Genomic DNA, 19,086 nt, shown 5'->3' with positions numbered 1-19,086 from the left:
CTTTGGTGACTTGTCAGGAGGCCTGTACAGTGCCTGTAGAGTGCACTGCAAAGATTCATGGTGAGCAGCCCCTGGCAAGGAGGACGACTCATGCCCTACCCTCATCCTCTCAGCAAGTTTTGTTTTGCACATGAGGTAATACTTACTACACGAGGTAGAGAACCGCCTTGGTGTTCTTTTCTTTCTTTCCCCCTTTCCCCCTTTTAGAAACTAGTATGTCTAAGTAGTTAAACCTTTGGTACTGGGTGCTATTTATTCTGAGATAAGCATCTCAGAATAGCTGGTCGCCTCTACCTATTGTAAAACCCATTTTCCTCAATGTGTTAGGTAATACAGATAATTTTGGCAGTTTTTGGCTTAACTGACCATTCCCAGCACTATATGCATTAAGAGGCTTTAACCAGAGCACGCTTACCTGTTTGCCTTTCTCCTTCATGCTCCCGGGTGCATCGATGCTCCTTGGTATTTTGATCAGATTGATAGAAATTGGTAGCTGAGTGTCCCTTGCTGGTGTAGAATACCAGGGTTACTGCCCCAACTTGACTCTGGAGTCTCTGGACAAAGAAAAGCATTGGGTAAGGGTCTGAGGAATGGTGGGAAGTGAGAACTTGGAAATGAAATGGTGGGGGTTTGGTTTTTTTGTCTGTTTTTTTGTTTTTTGTTTTTTGTTTGTTTGTTTGTTTTTAAGAAAAGCTTGATTGTGTTTTTGGCATTTGAAGCTTCCTGAAAATTTGTGTTTCCTGTGATGATTAACGTAGTTTTGAATGTTTCCATAACCGGCTTGAATTGGGGCTTTGGTTCACTTCCAGACCTATCTTTTAATTTATGACAATATCCCTCTTCACATGTTAAATTTGGGAAGAATATGTGTGTTTTTCTTTTCTGGATGTCAGAACACTCACTGCCCTCTCTAATGGCACCCTGTTGCTGCGATATCCACTTCTGTCTTCTAGCCTCAGGCCTCATCTCCAGCTTCCGGAAGCTGGTGGTGAAGGTTTGTTAGGGTTGTCACGGAACAGTACAGAAAGAACCTAAGGATTGTGTCCCATAGTACGCAGGTGCGTCCCTTTGTGCTTTGGAGATGGTCGGCGGGTCTGGATTTACCTGCTCATCTGTCCTCTGGATGATTACCATATACAGAGAGAGCTCAGCAGTTTAGAGCACTGACTGCACTGGGCTCTATTCCCAGCATCTGCAAGTTGCCTGGCAACCATCTGTAACTCCAGTTCTAGGGGCTCTGATGCCCTCTTCTGGCCTGTGCAGTCAATAGGCATTCTTGTATTGAACATATATACGTATATGTATATGTGTGTGTGTGTGTGTGTGTGTGTGTGTGTGTGTGTGTGTGTGTGTGTGTGGTGGGAAAAGGTTAAAATATAGTACCGCCCTGCCAGGCCTCTGCTCCAAGTTCCTGTGGGTCTCTCTCTCCTGCCCAGCCCCCACTCCTTCCAAATACCCTGCAAAGCATGACTCTTAAACTTGAGTAGTTAACTAAATATATTTATGTATATGAAACTCCCAATTAGATAATGCCAAATAAGTTTTATCCCAATATTTGTAACCTCTCAGCATACCAGAAACATGTCTGACGCCATCTGAATCTGAGCATCTCCTCCTCTGCTAATGCAGATCCCACACATACACACATACATACACACATACACACATACATAGACACATGCAGGCAAAACACTAATACATATAGAATAAATCTAAAAAATGTTTACTTCTGTCCTTGGTATGTTAAGTGATCTATGTCTAGTGATTCATTGATGGAAAAAGGAATTACCCAGTATTCATAAAGTGTGGTATGCAAGGCAAATAATTACTGAATAATTTCACTATGGGTGAGGGAGGATGGACAAGCATATGTAGCAGGCTGGGGCATCAGAAGAGCCCTTCTAGAGAAAGTTCAAGCTGATTGAATTTGGTTCTCATTGTGTGTTTTCTTTGTAATCTAAGATAGTAAGAGTTAATGGTGCTGTTGCTACTGAGATCCCTTAAGTTGTAGGATAGTTAGAAGGATTTGGGTTTGTCTCAGTTTACATTACTGAAGTTACTATATGGAATACCTCTCGGTGTATAACTCAAAGAGTAGAGATGTACTTTTGCTGAGTTCTACAAGTCTCCAATTACAAAAACCACAATACTGTCAGAGTGAATTCTGATGACTTACCGTCTTGAAGATAGCCACTTTCTGAATGTGTCTCCACCTCTCCTTTGTGTATGGGATGAGTTGTGGATAGAGGAGACCACAGTGTCCTCCTAAGGCCCTACAGTATAATCAGTCCCGTTTCACATGAATGTTTGCCCTGCATGTTCCTGATGTGCAGTTTAACCGTGACTGTGGCATACCACAAACAACCCATCTAGGATTGGCTGCCCAGTCCTCAGATGTCCTCTGCATAAACCCTAGCAAGCTTCTCTGCAGATGTTCAGGACCTGCCTGCCATCCTGCTCATGCTTCTCTCTGCTACTGGAAACACTTGCTTCTGTGAGACCGGGGGGGGGGGGGGGGGGGGGGGGGGGGGGGGGAGGGGGGGACAAAGAGCGGGTGATGTTGTAGATGTTCAGGATCAATCTTTTTATTACTATTTCAAAGACATGAAGTTATAGGCTCAATTTTGGTCAGGCAGATAGTAGTGAAGATAGCCACTTCACTACTTCAATGTGAAGTAGCACATTACTGAAGAGGTTTTAAAGACATTTCACAATAATCTGGATGTCACGTTCTTCTGCACCTTTTGCCCTTGTTGCTGAGGCAGGGCAAGTTTTTGGTTTCTTTTATTCCTAATCCTGATTGAGGTCTTTACTTGATAAGAACTTCCTTTCCATATTAAGGTCATTTGAGCAATAGACTAGGAGCTAGGCAAGTTTAAATCACATGTCCCTTCCCGTGTGGCCATGGACAGGCCTGTTGTATCCTGTGCTGTTCTGAGAAATTAGGTGGCACATCTTTTGGTTGAATTATGGTCTGGTCTTGGGAGAAATCAACTTAGACCAAGTCTGGTCACCTACCAATGAATCTAGTTAGAAGCCTTCCACAGTCTTAAAGGTATGGCAGTGTTTTAGGGCCTTTGTAAGCAAACTTTTAAACAGTTATGTACAGAATTTGGTTGTATTCCATACTGTATATATTGTTTTTTTGTTGAACAATTCTTTTAGATTGTAATCAGGTTTAAACAAATTGTAGAAACAGACGTGTGGTTGTATTTAAATGGTATTTTTGGGGTTGTCATGTTCTCAATTTCGAGTGTCATAGGCTAGCTTTTATGTCATTGTTTTGTTAATCTGGAAAACACTCAGCTAGCACCCAGAGGGAAGGCTGCAGAACTGCTCAGCCACGCAGCAAGTTGTGTGAGTGGCAGTTTGAGCAAACTTAGTACAATTTCAACCTGGACATTTCGGCAGCCAATTGCACCTAGAACTTAAGTCATTTTGTAAAGGGAAAATAGTCTTATTTAAAGTAAAGTATTTATTTTTAATAAATATTATAGGCAAATCAAGTGAAATCAGTATTTCTGTAGTTTTATCTAAGAATAGCCCATCCTACTCTGAGCCAGGTAAAAATAAATTTCTCATAAAAATTCATTCTTTGCTGAATGAATCTGCATAAAGGACCCCTTACAAAGCAGCAGTTTGCACTGGGGTCCAAGATTCTCGATGCGCAGAAATAGAATTTTTGTGTTTTATGCTTAGATACTAGGTGGCGACATACTTCTCCCTGTCATTTCATGTTGAGATTGTTTTTGAGCACTTGCTATGGTGTGAATTCTGGTTATGTGACAATGTCCAGAACAGGCAGGACCCCGCACCTCGAAGGTCTCTGTGTATCACTGATGTTTGATACATGGTTGCTGTTTGTGGCAGTTTCACATATTTTCATTTGATCTTTTTTCCAGAAAATTGAGGTGTGCATTTCACTTGATAAATTTGCCAAGAATTTTGGCACTGGACTGCTTCAGCAGAAAAAGCTCCCAAACAGAGTCTGCTCTGTGAGTGCTGCTCTGCTGTTCAGGAAAGCCCAGCTCTGGCCCACTGAGCTTCAGCGCAAATGAAGCACTGTGATACACTCGCCCAAGTGCAGGGCTGGCATGTTGGCACTGGCACTATATTCTGGTGTTATTTAAAACTGTTTGGAAGTATATGTAAGGCTGAAAAGACTATTTGTAGTGGTCAGAAACACTACATTGTCTGTGAGCCATGATGCTAGGCCCATTCTGAGTTAATGTTCAGTTTTAAGTGCTCTTTGTAAGTGGAGCAGAAGCAAAGCTGGCCTTTAGCTGTTGTGTATATTAATCATAGCTGCGCACTTTAAAAAATTAGTCTGGTTCAAATTCAGTGACTTTCTAAGTGAATGAATGACAAATCAGAGAAGCTAACTCTTCCTGTCTTACTGTTTACTTTGAAAACAGCTGATTTTTTTTAAAGGTTAAGACTTAGCAACATTATATTTGAAATGTATATACTTATCACATATATAGGAAGAGAAAATGAATAACATACAAATAGCAAATGAGCTTAACTCATACTTAATATCAAGATTTTTATTGAAGAAACTCAGATACTAAATGCACTTTTTATTTAATTGTTTCTTCTTTTGTTCTCTGTAAAATAGAGGAAGGACGGAGGGAAGGCATCCCAGTCTGCCCTCCTGTATTTTTATAGAACTGAATTTGTGATTATACTGTTTTTAAGTGCTTTTTAAATTTTAATTTTAGTTAAGTGTGTGTGCCTGTATGGGTAGTATTCATGGAAGTCAGAAGAGGAAGTTGGATTCCCTAGAACTGTGTTTGAGACAGTTGTGAATTGCTGATATCAGTGCTAGGAACCAAACCTAGGTTCAGGACCAGAAAGTTCCTGTAATTGCTGAACGATTCTCCCAACCCTAACAAGTCCTGAATCTATGGTGACAAGATCTGGCTGAGTGGTTTAAAATAGAAGTAACTTAGCCACTGTATTTCTTGCTGGCATCTTTTTAAGGGTAGTTTCACCCCTTATTGATTAGAACCTGGCTGAATTTGCTTATCTTAAAGAACAAGGTTTGTTTCAAGTCATATGCCCATATGCCAATTCCCAGTGTCCCTCTGTATCTGGTAGGAAAGTGATCTAGGAACATTGCGAATGGAGGTTTTTGCAGTTGCTTTTGTTAGGATGTTGTGGGCAGAAGATGGTCAGCCGTGCAGTGGTCCTCCGTAGGAGACACTGTAGGGAGGGACAGCCCACTGTGGGTTTCTGCATCACAGACTGTGTTCCTCACCTTCCTGCCTTCTCAGGCTTTCTTTGAAGAGCATATGGAAATTTTCTCTTTAGCTGTTTGTCATCCCTGTCCCCCATTCTGGAGTCTTACTGACATTATTGTATTACCCGCCATATTTCAATATCATACATGCACTGTCTGTGTTTGTGCTTACTAGATGCTTACATAGATTACATTAACATACATCCACGATGAATGTTCAGTCCTTCAGGAGAAATAACACCTCTCATTTCAAATATATGTGCTGGGAGACATGGCCAGACAATATGCTATGCTAGGCTGTAATCAGACCTTAATAAGGGCTAGTCCACATCATCATTTATTTAAGAGCCTTGAGTTTTAGGTACACCTCTGATGTGGATAGCTAGTGAGAGTTGTACCTCAGAAGAAAAGCAAAGGTTGTTCATTAAAATTGGAGTTTTGTGTTGAACTGATCACAGGGTCCCCAATGAAGGATTTAGAGAAAGAACTGAAGGAGCTGAAGGGGTTTGCAACCCCATAGGAAGAACAACAATATCAACCAGCCAGTACACCCAGGGTCTAAACCACCAACCAAGGAGTACACGTGGAGGGACCAATGGCTCCAGCCTCTTATATTTAAGAGTATGGTCTTGTTGGGCATCAATAGGAGAAGAGGCCCTTGGTCCCATGAAGGCTCGATGCCCCAGTGTAGGGAAATGTGAGGGCAGGGAGGTGGGGGTTGGTGAGGGTACACACTCATAGAAGCAGGAAGAGGGGGAAGAGATAGGAGTTATTGGGGGTGAGGAATCAGGAAAGGGATAACACTTGAAATGTAAATAAATAAAATATCCAATTAAAAAAAATTGGGGTTTTGAATTCACCTGTTGACATCTGATTCTTATCCCCATGGCTTCCTATTATCTCTCCAGTGTAATCAATAGCAAAGTCCGATTCAGTAACTTCTCCTTTATTTTTTGTCTTGTTTTGTTTTCTGAGACAGGGTTTCTCTATGTAGCCCTGGCTGTCCTGAAACTTCTTTCTTAATGGTTATGACATATAGCAGTCCATGCTGAAACTCTAGAACTTATTTAATTCATGGATCTAGGAATAACTCATTGGGAAACTGTGGAGGGCAGCTGGTGCCTGGTGATGGGTCAGAGGTGTGAAGAGGTTCAGTCACTTAGGAGAGCAGGGAAGGGCCACAGTTGGAGACTCTGGAGCCAGAACAAAGGAGTAGACTCTACGTGGTGCTGAGGGCGCTGGGGCCACTGTAGCTTATCCATCTTGGTCAGTAGATGGCGCCAAATAGCTATAACTTCCTTGGTGAAGGGTTTGCCCTGTTTGGGTTTCTCTTTGAGTTGGATTTAATCAACTTTTCTATACTTTGAATGATTATACTCCAAGGGGTTAATAGTACTGTAAAGTTTTTCTTTACTAGCAATAGAATATTCCAAGACAGATTTTATAAAAGGCTGTGATGTTGCACTAGTCATGAAACTTGACCATCTCCAAGGTTACTAGTGTGACTGTGTGGCTGGTCCTTCCCATTCTTGCCCCCATCCCTGCATTAAAATTGTTTAACTATAAGGTCGTTCAGTCAATAGGTTTTAGCTTGTTAATTTGTGGTTTTGTGAAATCCTGTAAATATGTTGTTAGCATAACTGTTAAATTAGTATACCCACACAGTTGTGTTGTTGGGCTTGATTGCATCTGTCTGGTAGGAATCTCACTCCCGTTGAGGAATTCGATGTTGATGCTGTAACGGATGACTGCAAGAGCAGATGCTGTGGGCCACTTGTCAGCGGAGTTGGAGCTCCTTCTCAAGAGCACTAGGATGGCTTGTGAGAGAACTATAATGGTAAAAGAGGAAGCAGGGGACTGCTGGGGCACTGATGGTGCCATTCCAGACACAGGTAGCTCATGTCAGCATGGAGACCCTAGTGCAGCTGTGCTGCTGGGGGATGGTCTTGTTCGGTTAGCACACAGTTGCTAGCGATGAGCTATGCAGATGGCCCCTGTGCACATCCTTGGTGCACACTGAGTGACAGTTGGGCCAAGTGAGCATCCATGCACAAAACTCTTACTATCGGTTTTTTAATCTTAAGGTGAGGGGAGAGGAGGAGAGGAGATAACCAACAGCATTCACTTCCCTTGTGGTCTTTGTACCACAGAGACAGAAGCTATTGCCTTCTTAGATTTGCAGTTAACTTACTCGGATAGCTTTGTGTGACTGACAGAGCCTGAGTCCCTGTGGTGAAATTGAACACATACAGGAATTTAACCATACCAGTAGAATCAAGCACAGAGCCTTAGAAATGCCTAGGCCGTAGGACTAGCCATTTTGTACCAAGAAGCATTCAAGAGCCCAAAAGACCAACCTGGAGCAGACTTCGATGTAATCATATTAGGGTCTCTTTATTCCAAGCTCAAGTCTGGACTTACTCACCACTGACCCTCAGGACGGTTTGGTAAAGCAGCCCTGAACTCTCAGTGGGACAAGGTTTTATAGGAAATCATAAGCAAGGTGTGGAGATTTCTAGCCTGGCAAGCATCTAACTGGGGGCTATTGTTGTCCTTTAACATAATTGGCTGGTTCTAGGTATCAAACCATAAACTTAACTTCTTTTCTCCTGATTGGTGGTTGTTAGGAAGTGAAGTGTCAAAGGCAGGCTTGTACCCTGGAGGTGCAGATTTGTTGGGGAATAACCTGGAAACTGGTGCTAGACATAGGTTTTGTTGGGGAGTAGCTTGGAAATTGGTGCTAGACACTGGCCTGTTAGTTAACCAGAGTTCAGCCTTAGGTCTGGTTCTTTAAGATGGAGTCTGAACCCAAGATCTGGTCTCTCAGCCAGGCCTTTCTCCAAGTCCTGTCATCACGCCTGACACATATACCCACACACACCGCCACCGTAGTCAGGTCGACTACTGCCAGTGCCAAACCACTTCCATCTCTGGAGTAGCCGCCAACCAGCTCTGCCTCTGTTTTTGCCTCCTAGAATCTGTTTCCACATGGCACCAAGAACAATCCTTTACAATCACGTTCAGCAGTGGCAGATGCTGGCTCTAAGGTCATCATGCTAGACTCAGCCAAGTCTGGCCTGGCCCTGTCTGGCTCCATAGCCTTGTCTCCTTACCGTTCCCCCTGCACACCTGACTCCAGCTATACTGAGCATGCACGGTGTTCCCTTTGGTGTGTCACTCTTCTTGATCTGGGCACGATCCGTACCTTTTAGATGCTGAGACCTGTTTCAAAACTAAGCAGCATGTTTATTTATGACCAGTCTAAAAGAGCCACTCTGATTTGTCTGTTTGTATTTTATTTTTCTTAAACTCTCTGGCTTTTCTTGTGTGTTTTTGCCTCCCTTCCATGAGTATGTAAGTTGCACTTGTGTCATTTATTGTTCTTCCCGGGAATCTCGAGCAATGCTGAGATGTAGTAATTCCTCAATATATTTGGGTTCTGCATGTGAGTAATGGCTTTATCAAATGAGAAACTGTATTTAAAACTAAAGATATTTCTCTTAATCTTCCAAGAATACATTGATAAAGCTTATTTCATAATTATTCCTAAGAAACCACCATTATCCTCAGTGAGCTCTAAAGGAGTGGGTATTACTATTGGTATTGGTCCTAGAATTTATAGTAGCAGTGGAATAAATAATTACAATACTTACTGAGAATTTACTATGCATGGATACTATCTTTGATGCCATATGCTTACATATTAACCTTAGGCATCATGTTAATATGTAAATGAGATGTAGAAACAAAATGACTTGTTAGTTTTTCTTATATAGTAGTTTATGAATGAGAAACTAGAAGGTAATAGACAATAAAACTAAATTCATTCAAAAAGACCAACATAGATGTTAATATAGCCCTGATAAAACATGAGACCTTCACCTTAAACTTTTTTGGTTTTTTGCTTTGTTTTGCTCTGTGTTGGGTTTTGTTTTTTTTTTTTTTTTCAAGACTTGGTTTCTCTGTGTAGCCATAGCTGTCTTGTACTCCAGGCTGGCCTCAAACACATAAAGATCAGCCTGCCTCTGCCTGCTGATTAAAGGTGTGCGCCGCCACTGTCCAGCCACTTTAAACTCCTTTAAGAAAGAATATTCATTTGGCGTCCAGCATTTCATTCAGCCTTCTCCCTCTCCATGTTTGGAGACAGCATTAAAGTATCACGGCCGAGGTTGCACATGTGATAGGAAGCAGAGCCAAAGCTCAAAATTGGCCGTGGCTCTAGAAGGCACATCTGACAAGCTGTAGTAACTATCCTAGCTTCTCCTCACTGTCAGTCAGCAGGCCTGTAGAGGCTGTACACGTTGTATACACACCTGTGCTTTGCTTTACCTTTTGTTCTCACAGAACTCTGAGAAGTAACTGATGTGGACAAGCAGCTGAGACAGTCAAGATGACGACCACGGTAGCCACAGACTACGACAACATTGAGATCCAGCAGCAGTACAGCGACGTGAACAACCGCTGGGATGTGGACGACTGGGACAATGAGAACAGCTCTGCACGGCTCTTCGAGCGCTCCCGCATCAAGGCCCTGGCGGGTGAGTGTCCTGATGTCATGGGTCCCACCTGCCACTAGATGTTCTGTAGTCCCTTGAATATCAACCATTTCTCCTTTAAGCTGTCTTGCTTGAAGTTGATATCCCCTTACTTTAACGTATCCTATGAGAGCTAGCTGACCCTTTTGTAAGACATTTACTTTTGGAGAGCTGTCAACTTTAATGGCCAACGTAGTTTAGAACACAGTAAGTAATGTTTACAGCAATTAAGAAAGAGTTACTAAGAGTTTGTAAGGATTTTTTACTTCTGACATATCTTTCATTTCAAATGTTTTGCATACTATATTTATATAAAATATCCAACTGGGCTGTGTACTTAGTGCCAGTGGCAGATTAGCTGATCTTATCAGAGCTAGGTTGGTGAGTATCTTGTACAAGGGCTTTCCATCTGAAAAGCTGCGGTGTCCTGTGGGAAGGCCGTACTTAATGCTGTTAATGAGCAGGGCTGCCACTGATCATTCCCATTAGTGTGGACCATCCTTCCTGTGTGAGTGAGGTTGCTGCTGCTGAGTACATAGAACATTTCAGTGGCCTCGTTAGAGGACAGCATGTCAGGAAACGGTCCATCACTTTGAAAACTTAGCAGTGCCAAATATGTAGAAAACAGAGTCAAAATGGAGTGTGTTCAAGGTGCTCTCTGCATGTGCTTTTGAGATTTTAGAGGAAATGGTTTCGGGCTGAGAATGCAGGTTAATGATTTTTTTCCTTTTTGTGTCATTATTATGATAGATTATGTCAAGGTATGAGCAGATACATTCACTATTGATTCTTAATTCTAGTTTACTTTTCTGTTGTCTTTATAGTAGAATCTGATTATGAAACAAACACTGTTTTCAAGGAGGAAGACAGCTAACTCAAGTGGCTAAAGTGACAGAGAAATTGTTACAAAACTAGCAGATTCCAGCTTTAAATAAAATTTCTCATGAACTTAAATGATATTACCAGGTTAGTTCAAGGAGTGGTTCTTAACCTATAGGCCTTGACCCTTTTGAGGATCAAATGACCCTTTCACAGGGATCAAAAGACCACAGATATTTACATTACAATTCACAACAGTAACAAAATTACAGTAATGGATTTAGCAACAAAAGTAATTTTGTAGTTGGGGTCATCACAACCTGAGGGTCATATTAAAGGGTCACAGTGTTAGGAAGGCTGAGAACCACTGCCTTTGGAAATATGTGTGACCTCATGAGTGTGGTCTATGCGACTGGATCCTTTGGTACTTTGACCTTCTTTATCATGAATCCTCATTTGAGACCTAAGACCACTCTGCTGGTGGTCGCTTATTAGTTACATCAGATTATAAGCTTCATGCTCTAGTTCAAGATAACTGTATTGTCTTATTTTAAGGACATTTTATCTACACAATGTAGACCAATTTCTTGTTTTTTTTCTGTTTTTCACATGTATGTGAAATACATGTACATGTGTGTGCACATGTCTTGGATGTATGTAGGTACATGTCCATGTACACATTTGCACAAGTGTGTGGAGACCCAAAGTTGATATGTGTTATCTGCCTTAGTCTCTCTCTGCTTTACCTATCGTGGGTCTCACTAAACCCAAGCATCACGAATGCTAGCTAGTTTAGGGAGCCAGCTTGCTCCAAGAAACTCCTGTCTCTACTTCTGGAGTACTGGACTTATGGGTGCCTCCATATCTCTGGTTTATCATGTAGCCCTCACACATGCACAGCAAACTCTTTATCCACTGAACCACCCCATCCCACCAGCTCCTGTTTGTTCATCTCTGTGAGACATCTTTCAAGAGCCCAAGCTGTTCTTGGTGTTGGTCCTTGTCATAACCTTCTAAAGATGTTGATTCTAGTCCCAGAATGATTGATTGGGTTACAGTAACGATGGCAAGAGCTTAATGTGCTTCCTGTGGTCCAGGTACTGTTCCAAATTCATCAAAGCCAGGCAGGGTAGCACATGTTTGTACTAGCACTTAGGATATTGAGGCAGGAAGATTTTGATTTTGTGACCCGCCTGAGCAACACAGTGAGACCTTGTCTCAACAAAAGTAAAAGCCAAAAGTAGCAAATTCGAGGACAATTGTGTGAGGAGGGCTATTGTCGTTTGTAAACTGTAGAAGTATAATCAGAGGCACAGAAGGAATAAGTAAGTGCTTACTCGGGCACATTGTTGGCACATCACCCCTTTGACCAAAAGAGCATAGCAAAGGGTGCTCTGCCATGTACGAGATCTGTAGCCACTGACAGAATGGAGAACATAACTGTCTAGCTTCGTCCTCAAGAAGTTGGGCAAAAAGGAATCTCAACTCTTTTAGGCTAGGCTGTCCTCAAATTCTGTTATCCTGCTTTAGCTTCTTCAAGTTCTGGGATTACTGGTGTAAGCAAACATGTCCAGCAAGACTTAGATATATTAAGTAAGTATATATACAATATTGACTGTTGCCATATACTCAAAATATAAGATTTCCTCTCAATATGTCTTAGTATGAAAAATTACTAATGCCATTTTCCATCTTTTACTAAATTTTTTAAATATTCACATTCTTTTTGCATATGAGAGATGGGTTTGAATCAGTCTAAATTTGAACACACTCAGCACCTGGTGGGTGATACTTTTCCCTTTGGCACGATGCTGCTATTGTGAGTGCAGACATTCTTTCCTTCAGTAGTGTTGATTTGCAAAGGGATTTTGGCATGCTGGTTCAGCCTCAGGCAGTAAACTACCAAGTGAATTTACGTCTTCAGTTATTTCCTGAACCCACAGTGGCATGTGTACCTTGCTTAACCTCTGAGCAGCTTGCTCCAGTGTACTGGACATGCAATGACTCTGAGTAATCTCAGTGCTCTTGACCAGCATTCCACTTGAAATAAAATTAGATCTTTTAAGAAATGTCAGAGGGGCTAGCTGGGCAGTGGGCCTTTAATCCCAGCACTTGGGAGGCAGAGGCAGGCGGATTTCTGAGTTCAAGGCCAGCCTGGTCTACAGAGTGAGTTCCAGGACAGCCAGGGCTACACAGAGAAACTCTGTCTCGAAAAAAAAAAAAAAAAGAAAGAAAGAAAGAGAGAGAGAGAGAGAGAGAGAGAGAGAGAGAGAGAGAGAGAGAGAGAAAGAAAAAGAAAAAGAAAAAGAAAAAGAAAAAGAAAAAGAAAAAGAAAAAGACAGGCAAAAACAGTCAGGGAGGGCCTGGAGGTGTGATCCAGTGGGCAATTTCCTGCCTCGCCCTCACCCGTGCAAGGCTCTGTATTCAGACCCCAATCCTAAAGAAAGAGAAGGAAAAGCAACCACACCACAATCCCAAGAGTTATATACTTTCTTTTCAAAATTGCATGTGTGATCACAGCTTATGTTCTATAGAATCCACACAGATTAGAGAACATAATAACCTCTTACAATATATGATACAATTTGGGTAAAATTGGGTAAAAGTAAGTGGAAGTAATATCTTTATTAATTCATAAACAGTATAGAAAGAATTTGAAGTCACTATTTTTGAATACATTTTTTTATATTTGAAATTTTTCCTGCTGTAAACTCTGAATTATTTTATAATTAGAAAAATTATGAAATCATCTTAAACTTCTTATACTATAGTTAAAAGTTTTTGGTACTTAAAAATAAAAGACCTAGAGATATCACAGCATAAAGCCTGTACAGATCAGGTAGTGGTGATCCACACCTTTAATCCCAGAACGCAGGAGGCAAGGCAGGGCTACACAGAAAAATTACTGTCTCTGAAAAACAAAACAAACAAACAAATATATGATATTTAACATAGGATCAATCTTCAACATTAAAGAAAAGCAAACAAACTGGGCTGGAGTGATGGCTCAATGGTTAAGCACACTGACTGCTCTTTCAAAGGTCCTGAGTTCAAATCCCAGCAACCACATGGTGGTTCACAACCATCTGTAATGAAATCTGATCTCTTCTGCAGTGTCTGAAGACAGCTACAGTGTACTTATATATAATAATAAATAAAAATCTTAAAAATTATAATAAAATAAAGAAATTGACCAGCTGCTAGGGCAAACTTAAGCTCAGTTGGTCTTATATGTGCATAATCTTCATGTGTTGAGATTACAGGCAGGCACAGCATTCCATGTGACATCAAAAATAGCTCTTCCACTAACACATCTGGGTGACGGGGCTGGGTGGCTGGTTTTGAGACAGGCTCTCAGATGTAGTGCAGGCTGGTCTTGAACTTGCAATCCACTCTCCTCCATCTTCTCAGTAAAGGTATAATGGACAAAGTCTTGGCTGAGTCAGAATCCCCTATGAGACCATTCAATTTAATTTTCTAGAGAAAAACAATGCCAGGTAGATGTTAAGTAGTTATTTCAATTATATTCTAGTTTAAGATACAAAATCTATTACAATAGATGCCTTGATTCTTAAACTATAAATTTGTCAATACTTTTGACATGATTCGCATGAATTAGAAACCCACAAGAAAGTATTCAGGAAACAAGGGAGCTAAACATTTAGTCTGTATCTGCTGATTAGATTCTTTGAAAAGAATCTTGAATTCATGGTTATGTTTAGTCAAATCATTTCTGGTTACCAGGAATAGATCTGCACGTTCTCTGAGTTAAAGCGTTGTGAGCTGAGTTTGCGAGTAGAAAACACAGTGGTTCAACATGAACAGAGCCCTTGTTTCATCTCTGCCACAAAAGAAGAAGCAGCAGCACATGATAGAATTTAGGAAGAATAAAGGGATTGTCATGGAATATCAGGCAGGGGTCAGGTGTGGTGGCCATGCTTTTAATCTCAGCACTCAGGAAACAGAGGCAGGCAGGTGTCTGTGGGTTTGAGGCCAGCCTGGTTTACCTAGCAAGTTTTAGGCCAGCCGAGATTGATGTGGTAAGACACTTTTTTAAAGGAGAGAGAAAGAGATGGAGGGAGGGAGACAGGGAAAGGGGAAACTAGTCTCAGCAAAGCAGGCTCAACAAAGCCAATGGCTACCCGCTATCGGGCAGTTTCTCAGCTAGTCTTCATTTGTTGGAGCCCTCCACTTAGTAACTGCTCCTTCATAATTTGGCTCACACCTGACTTGGTGTAGTGTAGATTCAACTTTACTTCTTGTCTAACTTAAAAAGAAAATGAAACCTCAGTGCAAAATCATATTTATGACTTAATTGACTTAATAGCCCAGTTTCCTTTTAGTGCAAATTTCTGTAAGGTTGGGTGTGGTATTGTAATTCTGTTAGGCCCAGATATTTGTATAGCAAGCCCTGGCCAGCTAGAGGCTTAGAAATGATTGCCTTTAAAAGAGGAAGCTTAAGACTGGTGAGACATTGCCCACCAGCCCTCCTAACCAAAGTTTGATCCCTGGGACCCACATAGTGTCAAGAGAGAATTAAGTCACAACAGTTTTACTTTAACCTCCACAATGTGTCATGTGCGCAAATGTTTCCTCCAAATTAAAAATAAACAAAAAAAGACAGAGCGACAGGAAGGAAGGAGGGAAGGAAGGAGGAAGGAAGGAAGGAAGGAAGGAAGGAAGGAAGGAAGGAAGGAAGGAAGGAAGGAAGGAAGGAAGGAAGGATAAGGAAGCCAGCCAGCCAGGTAGTGATGGCGCACGCCTTTAATCTCAGCACTCAGGAGACAGAGGGAGGCAGATCTCTAAGTTTCAGGCCAGCCAGGTCTACAGAGTGAGTTCTAGAACGGCCAGGGCTACACAGAGAAACTCTGACTGACAAAACAAACAAAGAAAAACCAAAAAGAAAACAAACAAGCAAACAAAAGACAAACCAGAAAAAAAGTCATTTGAAGAAAATGTAGCAGTGCTACCCAGTGCTTTCTGTCTAGAGGTATGGTTGGTATGTCCAAGGCAGAAGATTTGTAGTGTGGAGAAAGAAGGCCTTTATGCTAACTTTCCAAGGGAGATTAGCATGTTCTGCGTGAAGATAAACCATCTGTGGAAGGAAACAAGGTACAAATTGAACATGAGAGACGTAGGTAAACTAAGTCTCTTTTCAGCCTCCTTGTGTGAGTGCCTTGCCTGTGTGGGTCTACCAGATGGCAGGAAGCCTGACTGCTGTCTGCTGGGCCTCACTGCTCATCCCTCCCCTTTGCCTCCTGTCAGATTCTAGCTGGAAGCACTGGCGTGTTGGAAGGGAAGGAGGCTTTGGTGGAGGGACTGCTGCAGGACACTGAGCTGTGGCTGAACTATAGAGATGTTTGAACACAGAACCCTATGGGGATGTTCTCTGCAAAAGCCGATGACTCTCAGAGAGATGACATTAAATGGCACTAGGCAGCAGAACACTCAGGTAGATGCTTGTTCTCAACTCAGAGATAATAACATTTTATTAAATAGCCATTAACTCTTTCCCCTTAAAAGAAAAGAAACAGAAGTAGATACTGCTCTTTAAAATCCTTGAAATTATTAAAGGGAAACAAACATGCTTTTAGCTCTTTGAAATAAGCCCCTAATGCAGTGCCCAATGCTAACGCTGCACCAGGTTTGGTTTGTTGCTTTCGGTGCTGACATAAAAATCTGTGTCTTATTTAATAAAGCAACAAAAACACTTATCACATGTTGAACAGTGGAGCTACAGTGGGGCCATACTTGGTGACATGCATCTTTAATCCCAATGCTTAGAGTCTGAGGCAGGCATATTTCTGTGAGTTTGAAGCCAGCCTGATCTACATAATAAGTTCTAGTGTAACATATCTCATGAAAACTAAAATAAGAAATGGACAGCGGGCACCATGTATGACAGTGCATGCTTGTAATTCCAGCATGTGTAGGGCTGAAGTCTGAGGATTACTATTGAAGGCCAACATGGGCTTCATAGTCAATGCCAGGTTACCAAGGCTGCAAAGAAAATTGGAATTAAGCCTTTCCCTTGGGGTTGACAACATAACAACAACAACAACAACAACAACAACAACACAACCTAGTAACTTCCTAAGCCTACAGAGATAATAGTATATGTATCAGCTAGCCACCTTTGCCCTGTGGTCAGGTTTTGCGTTTGTTCTCTAGGCAGGAATGTGTGTGTGGCAGTTCCATGGGTCCTGAAAATGTATGTGGTACTGCATTTGGGGAAACAAGCTTGCACACCAAGCCACTTAGCTCTCTAATTATCTACTGTCAACAAACACAAGTTTATGCCCAGAACTGGTTGCTGCGCTGGGGATTGGCACATGATTCCGTGTTCTGCTAGTCTCTAAGCACACATGGAGCAATACTCAGTTTCCAGACATCTAAAGCAAGGCCAGGGTTGGCATAGATGCTTGTAAATAATGCAGAGGTATTCAAGACTGCCTTGAGAAATATAGGATGGGAGGGAGGTGGAGCTTGAGGATGACCTGATACTAATGTGAAACCTAAGACCCAACTCCAGTGCGAGCAGGTGTGCAGTTCTCTTTGTTCATTTAATCAGCTGCAATCTTCACGCATCCCATGTGGAGGTGGTTTTTAACTTTTCCCACTCAGGAAGCCATCTTAATTGGCACACTCAAACTAAGTTTTACAATGGAGGATGGTGGCTTTTGTTTTCTAAACTAAATGAAGGATTTCAGAGTAATCAACAGTGATTTGGTTATTAAATTTCACTATTTTTGAAAGAAACAAATTTTGACCATATTACCAGGAAGAAGTATGTTTACATTGATAATCTCACTGCAAGACAAGTGTATTTTTGTGTATGTGTGTGTGTATGTGTGTGTGTGTGTGTATACCTAGTTTAGATTTATGAAGTAGTATTTACTAGTACTTCATGAACTGCTGTGATATTTTCTGTTCTGCTTTTTAAAATGCTAGTGGTGCTCAGATAATTAGATTTTATTAATGCCACTAAACTATCCTGTTCTAACAGGTACATTTCAAAGGACAGCAAAATGGTCTCTTTATTTGTAAGCTTTGTGAATCAGAATGCAAGTGGTTTAGTTATTTATCAGGGAATGGGATGAATAGCCATACTCAGTGTCTGCTTTCTGACGGGCACTGTGGTTAGCATTAGAGAGGCAGGCCATGGGGGAGAGGGAGTCTGTGGAGAGAGGAGCTCTATGCTCACTCAGGAGAGGCAGCGTCAGTACACGGGAGGGAGTTCTAGGCAGAGGCATGACAGGTGTTGCAAGCAGGAGTAGACACAGAGGCCAAGAAGCTTAGTCCTTATCCTAGAAGGCTGCTTCAGCTCAGGAGAGTGTGTGTTCTCAATAGAAACGGAGCCATAGTTGTAACAGAGGGCCACCATAGTTGTAACAGAGGGCCTCCCTGAGAGCCAGAGACCCCAAGAGTTAACTGGAGAACTGCTGCTGAGGTCCCAGAGACACTGGGATCTCTCCCAGTGTGACAGAGAGAGGAGAGGCCCCAGGGAGGGAAGGCATTTAGGGAACTGTTGTGCTTCTTCAGAGGGAGACAGTTCCTTTTAGATTTTACTACCGCAGTGTTTGATCCAACTCCTGGCGTGCAGCAATGTCTGGAGATGAGCTCTCTCACCCTGGCATGAACCGATCTTAGGAAAGCCCACCTTCAAATCTAAAATAGTATTTAGAGACACTTCACTCCTCAGTAAAAGGGCTTAAACTGTTGTGTTTGGACCTTTGAACTGGCTCTTCCAGGAATGGGGGGAGGGGGGGAGACCAGAGCCTTGGCTCTGCTTACAGGCGCCTGAGCGCACAAGGTGTCAGCACAAGAGGGTTTTGCGGAGTATTCAGGCAAATGAACCAGTCGGGGCCACTGTAGGGGCTTGCTCACAATTATTCCAGTTTTAGGAGTCTATGCCATCTTTACATTTCTGTACACTACATAGCCTTCAAAAATGTACCGGCTCAGAGATTCTCCATCTAACTGTGCAGGTGCCTTTGGGAAATTCTCTTATGGCCAAAGCTTCCAGGCCTTTCTCGGTTTGGCAAGCATCCAGAATTGTTCACTTCTAGGCTGATGCTCAGAGTTCTGCTTCTACATTACATCTCTGCCCTGCCAGTTACTGTGAGGTAGTGAATAAACTTCTTCAGGACAGGAACACTGTCTTTTGAGATCATTTTGAGAACTCAAGGACTGCCTGCCTCTGCCTCTGCCTCTGAATGCTGGGATTAAAGGGGAGCATTAGCATGCTCCACTGAAAACAAATCTTTTAAAGAGAGAGCTCTGTTTCCCTCTCAGGGAGGAGTGTTCCATGCTGAAAATATTACCTTAATGCAGGTGGCAGGATTAGAAGTTGGTGTGGGAAATCCGAAGCTTTCAAAGGGCGCATGTTCCGATGGCCTAAAGCCTCTGGTGACCTTTGCCCTTGTTTGCTGTAGTGCTCAGTCCAGGAACTGAGAAGAAACACTGAAGAAGACTTTTGGGTTGGAATTT

The 19,086-nt window shown here is 42.1% G+C and overlaps 1 protein-coding gene across 1 annotated transcript in view; it reads left to right on the top strand.

Moving 5' to 3' along the window:
- The window catches only part of Sptbn1 (spectrin beta, non-erythrocytic 1), a 169,563-nt gene that overhangs the window by 29,984 nt on the left and 120,493 nt on the right, over positions 1-19,086 (top strand). The window contains exon 2 of the mRNA XM_052199160.1: positions 9,587-9,780. Coding sequence (XP_052055120.1) covers positions 9,633-9,780 — 148 coding nt within the window. The 5' untranslated portion in view covers positions 9,587-9,632. The remainder of the gene's footprint in view (positions 1-9,586; positions 9,781-19,086) is intronic.

The sequence above is a fragment of the Apodemus sylvaticus genome, chromosome 11, assembly GCF_947179515.1.
Source record: "Apodemus sylvaticus chromosome 11, mApoSyl1.1, whole genome shotgun sequence".
NCBI classification, from domain to species: domain Eukaryota; kingdom Metazoa; phylum Chordata; class Mammalia; order Rodentia; family Muridae; genus Apodemus; species Apodemus sylvaticus.
Note: the sequence above shows the minus strand (reverse complement) of the source record. Positions and strands in the feature narration are given on the sequence as shown.